The 14,717-nt window shown below is 39.0% G+C and overlaps 1 protein-coding gene across 1 annotated transcript; it reads left to right on the top strand.

The window, feature by feature from the left end:
• Window positions 1–5,519: 5,519 nt before the first annotated feature.
• Window positions 5,520–14,080, top strand: tm4sf18 (transmembrane 4 L six family member 18). The gene is made up of 4 exons (XM_050055828.1): window positions 5,520–5,830; window positions 9,770–9,838; window positions 10,485–10,627; window positions 12,487–14,080. The coding sequence occupies exons 1-4, from the start codon at window positions 5,651–5,653 to the stop codon at window positions 12,683–12,685; spliced, it is 591 nt and encodes a 196-aa protein (XP_049911785.1). The 5' UTR covers window positions 5,520–5,650; the 3' UTR covers window positions 12,686–14,080.
• The last annotated feature ends 637 nt before the right edge of the window (window positions 14,081–14,717 follow it).

Below are 14,717 nucleotides of genomic sequence, written 5' to 3'. Positions count from 1 at the left end.
AGTATGTGAGGTCTCTCCTGTTCTGTGTTGATGTAATATCAAGGTACATTAAAACCACAAAGGTTTCAGAAGGCAAATTCCTACATGTGGAATGTGGCTTCAAATAACCAAGTGAATTTATTACCCCATAAATTCTTGACAACAACTCAGGTTTATAACACAATCATATCACAGCATCATCATATGTAAATGTAAATGTTCTTTATTTATACAGCCCTTTACAACAACCCTTTCGGTGAACCAAAGTGCTTTACAATAGGTGCAAAAGAAGCAATAAATAAAACAATTAAAAATAAATAGAGGCAATAACAACAATAAAAACAATAAAAGCAATGAAAATAATAAAAGCAATAGGAGCAATAAAATACAATAAAATAAAGTAAAACAGAGTAAAAGTAAAAGAGTCACCACACTACTGGGTATTAAAAGCCATCCTAAATAAATATGTCTTCAGTCTAGATTTGAAAAGGCCCAGGTCAGAAATGAGACGCATTTCAACAGGGAGCTTATTCCAAAGCCTGGGAGCAGCAATGGAAAAGGCTTGATCACCCCAGTGTTTGTATTTTGACCTGGGCACTTCCAGCAAAAGTTGGTTTGACGATCTTAGCGCTCTACCAGGTTCCCGAACAGTTAAAAGCTCAGTTAAGTACACTGGGGCGAGACCATGAAGAGCTTTAAAAACAAACATCAAAATTTTAAAATCAATCCTGTACTGGACGGGAAGCCAGTGAAGGGATTTAAGAACAGGAGTGATGTGCTCTCGTCTGTTAGTGCTGGTTAAAAGACGGGCCGCAGCATTTTGCACCAGCTGGAGGCGACCAAGAGAAGCCTGGGAGACACCAACATAGAGAGCATTACAGTAATCCAGTCTAGAGCTTATAAGAGCATGGATGGCCATTTCAAGGTTGCGGTGACTTAAAAACATTTTAACTTTGGCCAGGAGACGAAGCTGGAAAAAACTAGTTCGGACAACACTGTTTATTTGTTTGTCGAATTTAAGGTCTGAGTCAAGAAACACTCCCAGATTTCTGACATTTTGACTGAGTGTTGGAAACAAGGTTCCAAAGCCAGCCGTCCCTGTGTCCCCAAACATGATGCACTCTGTTTTACCATCATTAAGGTGAAGAAAATTCTGGGCCAACCACTGCTTAATTTCAGCCACACAGGAAAGCAAAGAACACTGCGCACTTTGACTGTTTGGCTTCACTGGCAGATAAATTTGCAGATCATCTGCATAACAGTGAAAGGAGAGGTTGTTCCTGGCTATAATTGACCCAAGAGGCAACATATACAAAGAAAAAAGAATAGGGCCAAGAATAGACCCCTGTGGGACCCCACAGGAGAGAGGAGCACTTGAAGAGGACAAGTCACCAACCATAACAGAGAAGGTTCTGCCGGATAAGTATGATTCAAACCACTTTAGTGCTGTACCGCGAATGCCAACATAATCACACAGGCGTGACAGGAGGACTGAGTGGTCCACCGTGTCAAAGGCGGCTGAGAGGTCAAGTAACACTAACACAACCGGAGATTTGGTATCCACTGCCTGTGCAATATCGTTATGTACTTTTAACAGCGCAGACTCAGTGCTGTGACGAGACCTAAACCCAGACTGGAACTTCTCAAGGACTGAGTCGTTTATATAACATGTCACACATTTTATCTGTGACCTGCAGTAAAGTTTGACTTTAGATTGTGCACCGTATTTCATAGTTTGTCAAGGAATCATTGGCACTACCGTCCTAATTTTATTCCAAATCCTCCTAAGTTCAAGCTACATTTTTAAGTCAGTGTACTCTTTTGTTTGCTCTTAAATATAGAACAACGAATTAGAAAACAAATCTTTGTGTAACACTTCATTAAAAACCTCAGATGCCATTCATCAGCTTTGTATTTTGGGTGAGATAATTATCCGTTTCAGTGCCTTTAATTAGTTGCTGCTGGTCCAGAAGGAAAACAATATCATTACATATAAAAACTTCCATCCTAAATAAATGATAGTTGCATCTTTACTCTGGTGGACATTTTACAAAATAAACTTTGAGGTAATGTAATAATGTAATTTAAGTCAAGTCAATCAGTGTTACGGTATATCTTAATTCAAATTCCGTTTGCATCATTTTCCTAGACTTTTAAGTGAAGTATATTTGTATCTGCTATTGCTGGAAACAGACTGATTTAACTTTGTCTGTATTTAAAATAATCTGTGAAATATGCTGGATACAATCATGATATTGTACGTTTTTACAAATGACAAATAAATCTATTTTATTTTTTAAGTGATGTTAAGTTCTCCAGATTGTTTCTCTGTACCCAATGGCAAGATGATTTGGGTTCAAAACATCTTCATTAAGAAAAGTCATTCCATGCGCCAAAAGAAAATGTTGGCATTGTATGTTTCTGCAAACTATAGATACAGAATGTTACATTTGTACATTTCACAATTTTTCTAAACTGGTGTAGTTCAGATTAAATGTATATAAGACCTAGATGAGAGAGCCACCAAGCAGACAAGCAGCAGACCACTGCTTGAGACCAGCTGTGTGTTTTAATGACACATCAGCACATTTCAAGTGAATGTTTTAAGCCAAAACACGATATTTTCCTCTCCATAACCAAGTATTTTTTGTGCCTAAACCTAACCACTTTATCCACAGCATTGCCACAACAGAACTGAAAATTGAAATGAAAAGAAATGTAATGTTTTGACATATTCACCATATGAAACATACCAATTTAACATATCTGTGGTTTGCAGAAACGTTCAAAGTCGACAATTATTCTGGTGACTGGGTTGGAAAAGTACAAGATTTAAGCAGAACTAGTTTAAACTGTTGGAGTCTGAAGGGAATTCAGTTCAAAGGATTCAGCACCTGGACAAGATAGATGTGCGTGGGGTTTTGCAGGGGTGTTTGAACCTGTGTACAAAATTTTGAACAATTTTACAAATTGTGGAGACTCTGAAAATCCACACATTTAAGTCCTTTTGAGACATCTTACTCTGGACCAAACAGTGATTTCTAATAATTGTTTTTTTGAACTACGGTAATGTAAAAATGCACACTTTGTACAGAACATATGAAAAACCAGAGGTTAGATTTTATTCATTTGCTTTGTATATTTACAGCCCCCACAGGGTGAATACTTGCGTTATTTGCTTACTCTCTGACCTTTACTCTCACACAACCATCAGAAATCTGAGTGTAATGGGCACACTGCCATCAAATTTTCTAAGCACACTCATGTAGCCCAGAGACCAAATCTTTCCTATTTTGGACACACTATGAGCTGTGGTCTGGCATCTCCCTAATAACTACATGGCCTTTCACACTGTCACAGCTCTTAAGAAATAAGATCATGATCACACGGCATATGATCCATCTGTTACATTGCATGTTTTTAAGCAGGCTGGATGAAGTGGGTGTTTTGCCTTTGTGTATGAGCTTTGTCTTATGGTGAATATTTAGCTGTTGGGGAAACGCCCTGCTGCCCCTCAACATACCACACAGATGAGATAAATTATATTACAGTATGCAGTGGCTTTGGTTGTGTGAAAAAGGATTTTAAAAATATGCGTCAGTTGGTAAACACTAAACTTGTAAAAACCACTTGAGTAGGCAGCTCAAACATGATTCTACTTCAGCACAAATCTCTCGATGTAGAAACATGATGTTGGACTTTGTTTCATTGTTGATCTCCTTACAGCTCCAAACCCCGCCTGGTACCAACAGTTTACTCCTATAAAGAGCCATGTGTTCTGTCACCCACACACTCTGTTTTATATAATCTGCCTTAATTAACACTGGTTGAAACAGCCTGTTAAAGAAGGCCAGTTCCAGCTTACAGCGCAGTTTATCTGGATGTGGTGCATTCCAGCTGGATTAAAAAGCAGCTCAAAACATGTTGGGCCCCTGAAACACACATATGTTCGCATACAGGGTCTTTGTGGCTTTCTGACACAGCACTGTTAGAAGTCATGCTTTTGTCCTATTGCCCCACATAGACCTGCTGAGCTGTTGTATCATTCTGACCTAGAAGGAGGCGGCCTTGCCCATATGATGGATTTGGGAACGTCTTAGAAACATTTTGTATTTGATTAGTCCTTGTTAAACTGATCTACGCTAGTGTTGTTGTCTGGTGACAAAAATCTGATATCCTTTAACCCAGATTTGATACACTAAATCCAAGTTTGTCTTTATTTCTCAAAAAAGTTCACACTTTGGAGGATGCTATTTTCACTTTTCACAAGTTTGATTTAATACTATCTAATTAAAACGCCAGCAGTGCTTTTGCAATTGTTGAAAAGTAACTGATTACATTTACTCAAGCACTGTACTTAAGTAAAGTTCTTGTACTTTAGTTGAGTATTTCCTTTTTGTGTTTATGTACTCCACTACAGTTCAGTTCACTACATATATCTGACAGCTATTTGGTTTCTAGTTATTCTACACATCTTACAAAAACATGTGAAAGGTTTATAAAATATAAAAAACAATTCTGCGTAACAAGTACTTTCGATACTTAAAGTACATTGCGTTGCTGATGCTTCTATTCTTGCACTTAAGTAACAGTTTAAATTCAAGGCTATGGCTTGTTATAGAGGGTTTTTTTTTAAAATTGGGATTGCTACTTTTATCAGTAAATTATCTGAATACATCTTCCATGCCTGGTTCTTGCACACTACATAGTCTTTACATGTGCAGAGGAATAGAAACTGTATATTGAGAAATGTGCTGGATTGCTTGCTCCATTTTTTTTATCTAGTAAATGAACTTCAAAAGTAATTTAGTAAAGTATGTGTGTGTATACGTGTACTTGAATTTTTATATGTTTCCTACAAAAAATGTGACACACTTTGTCATTTTATGTTTTAAAAAGTGCTTCATAAATAAATCATCATTATTAAACTGTGGATATACCTCTATAGGTATCGTACAGATTACTATTAAAACAATCAGTCTGTTAGTTGATCACCAGACGATTTGTCTTCTTGTTAACTGTAAATTGATTAATGTTTGGTCTTGGGACTGTTGGTTGGCCCAAACATGCTAAGTAGACTTGGACTCAATGATATACCACACATATTATACGAGTATTATGTGTATGTTATATGCAGTTCAAGGGGCATAGTCCCCAACATATATTATATGTGTATTATATGAGTGTGGACAGACATTGATGTAAACTGTAACTGCAACTGTAAATGACTGGTTTTTGAGTCGGTAATTCTAGTTGAAAATTGTTTTCATCTTATAGACAAAATGATCAACGCTTGATAATGTAAGTTATGTAGTATAGTCTTGTCATATAACATGATACATATACTGTACAAATGTGTGAACCATAAGTAGAAAAAAGGGAAGTAGGAAAAAAATCACTGTTGTAGTGAGTCAGTCATTCTGAAGGAAATTCATACTGCAGAGTGCTCTGTGAGGCAAGGCTGACTCAAAGGCTATGGGAAACACACACACACACACACACACACACACACACATACATACAACAGGCTCCCGTCACTTGTTTTTGTTTCCTGGCTCCCCAGCTGCTCCGACCCTTCCCTCCCCTCTTTCTCTCTTACTCTCGCTCTCCTCGGTCCATTCCACTTCTCTCCTCTCCTCCCTGCGGTTGTGAGTGTGTCTTTGGTTGAGCGATGTGTTGTTCGGTGGGTTTCGCCAGGTCTCTGGGTCTGGCCCTGCTGCCTCTGGCCCTCTGCTGTATCCTGGCCAACCTGCTGCTGCTGTTTCCCATGGGAGAAACCACCTACATCCAGCAGGACCGCCTGGCCAGCTACATCTGGTACTTTGGTGGACTAGGAGGAGGGGGATTGATGGTGAGTAAAAATTAGGTGCTGGTCATGACAGATACATCTTTTGAAGAAAGGATAAAACACACTAAGGTCCCATTATTTCACATGGACCGAACAAAGTGTAGTGTGGATATCGTCTCTTCAAAAGCTCAACTTTAGTATCATGGGATGACTTTCCTTTAACTTTATGCAGTCCAAAGTTACTTTTTGCTTTCCATTAAGTTTAAAATGTGCTTACCATCTTTCAAAAATTGATGATTTGTTTCTTTTTATTATTGATCAAAAAAGCTAAAACAATCCTTTAATGAGGCAAGATTTTAAACAAAACACTGATGTATCATGAAAGCTCTTTTTCCACCTGGTGCAAATTCTTACATCCATTTTTTGCACTCAGATATGGTCAGATTGCAGTTACATAAGTTTTACAGAGAAGAAAGTTTTGGATATTTATATCTGCATCCTATTAGTCTTATAAATTCATAAGAATATTGGAATAAGCCATTAGTGAAACTTCAGAAGGGAGAGTTTGTGTCCGTTTCATCCAGCTATAACTTCTGTATGTACTTCATCATGACATAGAAAAAATAATTTGTCTTATTGTGAAGATTTAAAGCTTTGACTTTCATCATGACAGTAATGGTTATCCACCATAATGACTGAAGAGAAGTTGAATTGTTTGATATCAGAGCAATGTGGCAGCACTGTTCCAAATAAATAATCAGATCGGACTATTTTGCCTGGCAGAGGAAACAAAAACACTGTGGATATAGGTTTAACTGAGGTCACTGGTACCACCGCGTGGTGGGATTTGTCACTAATATTTGCCTTCGGAGAGAGACATTAACTGAAACTAAAAGTTATGAGATCCCCTTTCACCAGTAACATTCTTTCAAACCATGTTTTGACCAGCGTTTTTTTCATTTACACAAAAATGAATGACATTCTTTCACAGCATTTCAGCCATGTGACGCTAAAACCTTACCACTGAGAGCTCTTTTACACAGCATCATGATCAAACTGCATTCACTGATAACTCACTTCCCTTCTTCTCTTATTCAGTGGTTGTGGAGGCAGATGCTGGTACATGGAGATACAGTGTGTGCTATTATGTGTGCTCACTTTGTGTTCATTACATACAGCCACTGCTGATTCACACTCATTTAGGCTTAGACTTGCTTTTCTTGTCTAGTTCTAATACTCACAGGATTTTAAGACCAAAATGTTATTAAATGTCAATTGTTTCCACTCAGCACCATTCAGTCTGAGTGTGTTTGCAGTTGCTCATTGAGAACAATGAAGTGTTGTATGTGAATTCACAGTTAATCCGTCTGCTACATGCTGCTGATCTGATGGCTTTATGCTCTGACTGAGCAGAAAGGAGCTGTTCTTTTAGTTTGGTTTTACGGAGGAACAGAGGAGAGATTGTATTTTACCAAACAAGATTAACCTTGTTGACCAGCAGAGCACTTGTGTTGGATACATAAAGCTTTGCTCTGTAAAATATTTCGATTTGTTTTTAATGTGGTTTGTTGTAGTCTGTGCAGGTGAAAATAAAAAGTTACTCAGTTAATTTTAACACGCAACTAAAATAGATACTGTATTCTACATAACAGAAATGATGTATGTAAAACTAAATGAACCAAGCACATGCCCATCTCCACTGTAACAGTACATCTAACAGTATATTTTTGACCATTCAAAAAAAGGCATTTCTCAGCAGCTCATATTTGACTTTCCCGCATAGAAGGACGATTTAGGCACTAATTTCTGCAGAAGTTTAGTGTTAAGTTGTCAAAACAAGTAAAAGGTGCGACAGGTTTTGAACATTTTGCTGCTGCAGTGCCTCATTGCTAGAAAACTTTATTTATAGAGGTGACGAATCAGCACACAAATGGGAGACGAAGCCTTTCAAAACCGGAAGAGGATGCAGAACAATGACCAGGGAAATTATGAAGTGCAGTCAAGTTATGAGAGAGAAAAGTCTGAACCTTAACATGTCCCTTTCACATGCTGTAGATGACACTTCTTGAAGATTTTTCACAATAAAATGCCCCTTGAACAGCTGGGAAGCTCTTAATGGGAACTATGGAGGAAGTTTGTATTAAATCAGGGTTGTGTAGAAAGGTCTTTAGTGAGAGCCGATCCCAAATAATGGCCTTTATCTTCAGTTGACGTAGATAACAGCCTTATTCAGCATTTTAGGAATACAGTGATTTATCTGAGTTTAAGTTACTCTGTGCATGTAATTTGAAGAGAACAGGGAACCACCTGTAACTCCGGAGATTTCCATACATGACTTAATTTCATTGATGTTTTTTACTTTTTCTGAGATGACTTTTGACGTGCTGTGCTTATTTTTTCCTCTTTGGGCTTTTCCTTTCTTTGTGGAAATGACAGAACGCAAAATAGTCAAAGAGCAAACTGAACCCCCCTGAGAGGAATCTATCTTTAGCTCCCTCCCTCTCCCTCACTCTTCCTCCCTCGTTTTTCCTTCTATCTCTCCCTTCCTTTCTCCCCATGCACTTCCCTCTGTATTGTCAGCCTGTCTCTCTTTGCCTGTGCTCAGAGATAGTGCTTTAGGGGGACATCCAGGATGTGTGTGTAATGATTCCTGTGATCTTTGTATGTGTGTGTGTGTGTGTGTGTGTGTGTGTGTGTGTGTGTGTGTGTGTGTGTACGACCTTGGGAACTTCCCTCCCTCTGTTAGGATGTGATTTAAAGTCCTTGACCACTGGGAGAGAGACAACAGCACAGGAAAGAGGAGGAGAGGAAAAAGGGAGGGAGGGATACTAAAACAGTAGAACTCTCAAACAAACAAACAGATGTAGGATTGCCATTATCTCTCTCTTCCTCTTGCAGTTCACAGTTTGACTCCCTGTTTACTACAGTATATGTTATTTGCCATGCTACATAGGCTACTGTGTTAGCATGCACGCATAGGCCTAGGTAGAGCTGATGCTGACACATTACTGCTTAGACTGCTGAAAGCTGAGCCATATCTGACAAAGTCAAAACAGACCAAATATTTGATTATAGTGTGTAATGAGCGGTGCCATGCCATGGTTCCGATGGGTCAAAATTCCGAAGCCCCATTAGTCCGAAAAATATCCCTGGGAACTAAAGCCCATTTCTCTGACAGCCTGTTATCCCAACAACAAACAGCCATTGCTCCGAAGTCCTGTTTCTCTGAAAATACACACACCCTGCAGTTAGTGTCAGTGTCGCAGTGCCTGTCCCTGGATTTTCAGCCACTTTTGTGCCACCAAATGTGGGTGTTTTAAGCTAAGACATGATCTTTTCCTGATCGCAGCCAAGTGTTTTTTGTGCCCGAACCTAACCACACATTCACCACAGCATAGTTGACAAATGTAATGTACCCGTGGGGTGGGGAATAACGGGCTGTTAGAGAAATGAGCTTTAAGTCCACTGGGACATTTTTTGGACTAACAGTCGTTGGAATTTTGGGCTGTCAGAACAATGGCCAGTCCCCCATTGGGCATTACAGCCTTATGTTGATTGTAGGGCTGTGTATTGGCAAGAATCTGGTGATACAATACATGTCATGATACATGGGTTACGATTCAATATATTGTAATATATTTAGATACTGTCAGCAAGGTGATATAATGCAACTTTTAAAGTTAATTTTGGGAAGACTGTTAATGTATAAAGAGCACACCACCACATGTATAAAATCTGAGTAGAAAAAGTTTCATTTTTTATGCAATCAGGGCAATGGGCTCCACATTTTGTATTTATCACAGTGCCTGTAAAATGCTAGTGATATGTTGTTATGTTGGAGTGGTAGGTATTGATATGAAATGTTCCCTGAAACTGCAAGTAAAGAAAAGCAGGATTAATGATCATTTACTTTCCTACACTACAAATTTCCTATCTCAAATGTTTCAATGTGTATCAAGACTTAAAATGAAAATATCCTGACATTTAACTCTGTGTTTCCAGATGCTGGTTCCAGCTGTGGTCTTCATCACTCTGGGGAAATGTAGCTGCTGCTGGAATTCAAGCTTAATGGTAAGGGGATTTACCAAAGTATCAATAACACTTCATCTGCAGGAGACACACTATGCTGAGTCTGCACCAACAACTCAAACTCCTGTAATGACAGCTATGCTAAGCTAACGGTATGGTAGAGAAGCCCCTACTTTGTTTATGATAAATTAGCACAATACAGTGATTAGCACAATTAGCAGTGACATGTAGAGAAAACCCTCTCTAAATATATAACCAAGGCTTAGTTTTATGTTCGTATATTTCTGCTTGCTACACACACTGGTCTCTCACCCCTTATAACTCTTCATGTTGTTCCCATTTTGCCCCTTTTTGCCATTTCCTTCTCACCACTTGGAGGATAATACTGTACAGTTGTCATTAAGCCAGCCAACACTGTGTCCTTATGAGGTGAAATGCTAATGCTAATCCAGCTATGATAATTCAACAAGGAGCCCATTGTTAGGTAACACTCAACAAAGTAAGCTTGGCTCACGCCACTCAAGCCACATGCACAGCTGCAGTATGTGTGTGTGTGTGTGTGTGTGTGTGTGTGTGTGTGTGTGTGTGTGTATGTGTGGCAGCTGCAGTCACACACGCATTCACAAAGGCATCCAAACACGTGCACATTCTCCTTTAAAATCACTTGTGTGTCTGTGTTCCTTTCCAGATGTGCGGGTCAGTGTTGGCAGCTGTGGTCGGCCTGGTGGGGTCTGGCTACTGTTTCGTCATGTCAGGGTTCGCCTTGGCGCAGGGACCCCAGTGCTTTACCTCTTACGGATGGTCGTACCCCTTTGCAGACCAGTGGGGCAGGTAGGGAGATACTGTGCCGTGTGTGTGGTTGGTAGCATGAGGTTTATTTACTCCGTTTATTTATAAAGCATTTAGATTTAGTCTATAAAATGTCAGAAAATAGTGAAAAAAATCTCCATCATAATTTTTACAGTTTGCTTGTTTTGTCCCACAGTCCAAAACTCAAAGTGATTAAATTTACAATTATATAAAACAGAGAACAGGAGGGAATCCTCACATTTGAGAAGCTGAAACCAGTGGGGTCTTTTGGCATTGTAGCTTAATTAATGGCAAATGACTAAGTAGTCAACTAGTCGCTCTAGTTGCTCATCACGTGAATCATTGAATGTTCGATCGTGCTTGTCAATTTAAAGGAGCCGCAAAGCGGACTACTGGCTTGAAAGCAGCGTAGTTGCTGCTTGCTGTTGTCCAGTCAAAAAGCTCATAGTTGGCCTACAGAAAGTTATGTTTGGTCAATGAAAACAGAAAACGTATGTCATCCCATTCAAACCAAGCAAGGAAGACTTGCATGCTACATCGCAACATTAGCCTGCAATTCTCTCCTCTATTACTAACATTACACACTTTGAAACTCACCAGACCAACCAACTACTTCCGGGACGCGGTCCCAAGCCTCATTCTTTTTATTTTGGTTTCTGTAACTGAACAGCGACACATTATAAAGGACTGAGTGGGCGCGAACACAAGTAATAAACTTCTCTATATCCATTGTCAGAACAAGTGTGCTGTAGGAACCAAAGTTACATGGTTTGTTCTCTGGGACCCGCTTCATCGAAGCACGTCAGCATTCCGACTGGTTGCCGCCGAACCGTGTCAGAGCTTATTACCATAAAGTTAAACGTGTTTTAACTCCCCTCTGGAGCCGCTCTGGTCGCCCAAGACACGCGGCTGACAACCAGGTCGCCCAAGTCGCCGGGCTCTCATTGAAAATGAATGACTTCCTCCGCTTTGGAAGCTCTGGTCGCTTTTGGTGTGAACGTACAGTAACAAATTATCAGAGCTGGTACTGTTTAATCTTTTGATCGATCAATAAGTTAACCATTTCGGGTCTCATTTCTGCGTAAAAGACTATCAAATAGAAAGCTGAAGTTTCACAATACAGGTTTCAATCATTGGAGCACTCACTACGCATTTCTAGTTTTACAGCCTTGTGTTTTTTCTGGAAAGTGTTTCTCGCATCACTACTGGAGCTAGTAATTCCTAACATTATTGGTACAATCAGAAAAGGCTGAATCAGGTCAGCTAGGTGTCCTCATTGAATACAATGCTAAATGGCCCATTTTAATCCAGCTAAAGTACTCAAGTATCAGCTTGGTAAGATCTAAGATCACCTGTGATAGGTAATCTCAAATAATGTGAACTTAGGGTAAAGTTATTTTGTCACCCACATCTCTAACTTGCTGTAGGTTAACCACAGTTCTAAATGAGTTTGCAAAGAGTATAAAACTGCACACAGCCATAGTAACAGTGCGTATACACCATGTAATGTTGTGTTACCATTTAATATTCATTAATGAAACAGATTTAACTGTGGATAAAACTGACTAGAAATAAACAATTTCTGCTATCGCATGTTGTAAATGACCATGGTGTAAGCGTGATGAGACACAACAAGACGCCCTAATATAGAAAATAATGGACTTTGCCCCCACCTTGTTTGTTATTTTTGCATATCAGGGCACCTCGTCATGTATTATTGCTTACTTGCATCATTTAACTCATCAGTGTGCACTAAGAGATAACACTTCCCTTTACTATTTCAGCATTTTAAGTATGTAGTGCAGCTCTCTGAGTAAAGTGAGGCTGCAGTCTGTGATTAATTGTCTACTGATCTCTATCCTTTTTCTGTATGTCCTCAGGTATCTCTTAGAACCAGAGAAGTGGTCACGGTGTCTTCAGCCAGTTCACATCGTAGAGTGGAACGTGACTCTGCTGTGCGTGTTACTGGGCCTTTCTGTGCTGGAGTTCATCATCTGTCTCTTACAGCTGGGAAACGGTTTAGTCAACGCCGTCTGTCGGCCCTGTTGCTACAAGCAGGAGTATAGTCTTAATGCTTAAATCAACATGCGCATGTATGTAGATGCAACTGCAGAGACACAAGTGCATGTGCACACATTAAGAAAAAAGAAATCACACACAGGACACTAATGGAGCCATGCATATGTGAAACTCTGCACACACAGCCTTATTGCCCAGTGCTATGCATATGTGTGTGAGTACAACTTGGCCTTAGACACACTTTCTCATCCAGTATCATAAACACCTGACAGCCATGTCAGTGTAATCATGTAATTTTAACCTTTTCATTCAAAAAAAAAAATCTATCAGGGCCAGGCATAAGAATAAGTAAATCAGAGGAGAAGTTTTTTTTGCATTACTAGAATAAAGTAAAAATGCTGAAAATAAAGTCAAACTGTCAGTATTAGTGTCAGGCACAGGGAAGAATAAATCAGGGGAGAAATTATTTTTTTAATTTTGTATTATGAGCTTAATGTCGAGTTGTCGAGAATGAAGTTGAAATGCTAAGAATGAAATCGCTTTGTTGAGAATAATGTTGAACTTTCAGTATTAGTGCCAGTCAGGCGTAAGGAAAACAAATCAGGAGATTTTTTGCATTTTGAGAATAATGACGAAGTGTTGAGGGCAAATTTGATGAAAACAATCACTGCGCAGTCATCAGTGATGGTGATATTTTCTGATGTAAGTCTCAACATTTCAAAGGCGACAGGTTATTAGTCCAGAATAATGTAAATGTGAGTGTCTCTGTCATGAACACCCAATGAAAACATAAAAAAAGATAAAATTGACTTAATTCTTGTGAAAGGAGGCATGTATGCATAATAAAGACAAAGTAGAGCATCCTTGATAATAATAATAATATTATTAGGTATATGTGACAGTAGGTTTCACTGAAGTAAGTAACAGCGTGTGAAACTTTCATGTGCCTTGCTTTGCTTTTTTCTTTAAAGAGGATGAATGACAATGCCAATGTCGCTCACTCTCTTTATTGTTATTATTGACTGTATACCTTCATAAACCCAACAACAGAACACTTCGGTTTTTATTATGTAAATAAATGATACTACAGTTTAAATCAATGTCAGTAAAATAGTACACTACAGATGGCAGCCATGTGTTGTGTGGTGTCCTTGGATCTTGGCTAACATGATTATCTTAATACACCAGGAAGTGTCCTCTCTGTGCAGTTTAATTCTTGTGGATCCAACATTTATACTTCATACACTGTGTTGGATCACGTGAGGATTACGAGCTGATTTTTGTGTGTGTGTTTGTACATTTGTTTTCATTTTCAGAGCGTTTTGTTGTAAATTGTTTTCTTTACGTCTTTTGGATGCTAGATCAGTGTTAATGGACATTTTATATATATTTTAGTGACATATTTTTATAATGTATGTTTGTTTGTGCTGCCTTGAATAAAAAAATCCATTTTGAGTATCTAGTGAGTCATTAAGTTGAAGCTGATCTTTGTCCTCTTTGTCAACAAAAACTGGTTCCACTTCATAACCAGCACATTCTCATGTGTGTCTGCATGCTTGACTCCCCTCCTGCACCTCCTCCAAACTGTTAGTGTAAACAAAATGTTTCCATTCGGATTACTTTTGGCCCAACTCACTCTTACAGAGGCCATGGGTGTTTGACACAAATGAAACATTAGCTTACGTTTGCTGATATGTCAGCATGTTGGTTTGTGTACGTGTGGGTTCATGCAGAGTGCTTGGTGTGTTGTAACTGATTCCTGGACGAAAGTTTATCTCCTGGAGTTTCCAGAGTTGCCTGTTATTGATCCATAGCCAAACTGAGTAAATGTGGCTTCGGACCCTGAGAACCAGTCCCATTACAATTAATTTTTCAGCAAATGAAACTAAATCTTACAAGGTCTTTTGACAAGGTGGCTGTGGGAAGAATATTTTTCTTTTCTCTTCATGGCACCATGTGAATAAAATTGCTTTATGTGCCTTAAAGGTCCTGTGTGAAGGATTTAGGGGGATATATTGGCAGAAATGGAATATAGTATTTCCATATTTTTTTGTGTGTATAATCACCTAAAAATAAGAATTGTTGTGGATTT

Source organism: Epinephelus moara, chromosome 10 (assembly GCF_006386435.1).
Source record: "Epinephelus moara isolate mb chromosome 10, YSFRI_EMoa_1.0, whole genome shotgun sequence".
Lineage (NCBI taxonomy): Eukaryota > Metazoa > Chordata > Actinopteri > Perciformes > Serranidae > Epinephelus > Epinephelus moara.
The sequence above is the reverse complement of the archived record's forward strand: the minus strand, read 5'-3'. Positions and strand labels throughout refer to the sequence as shown.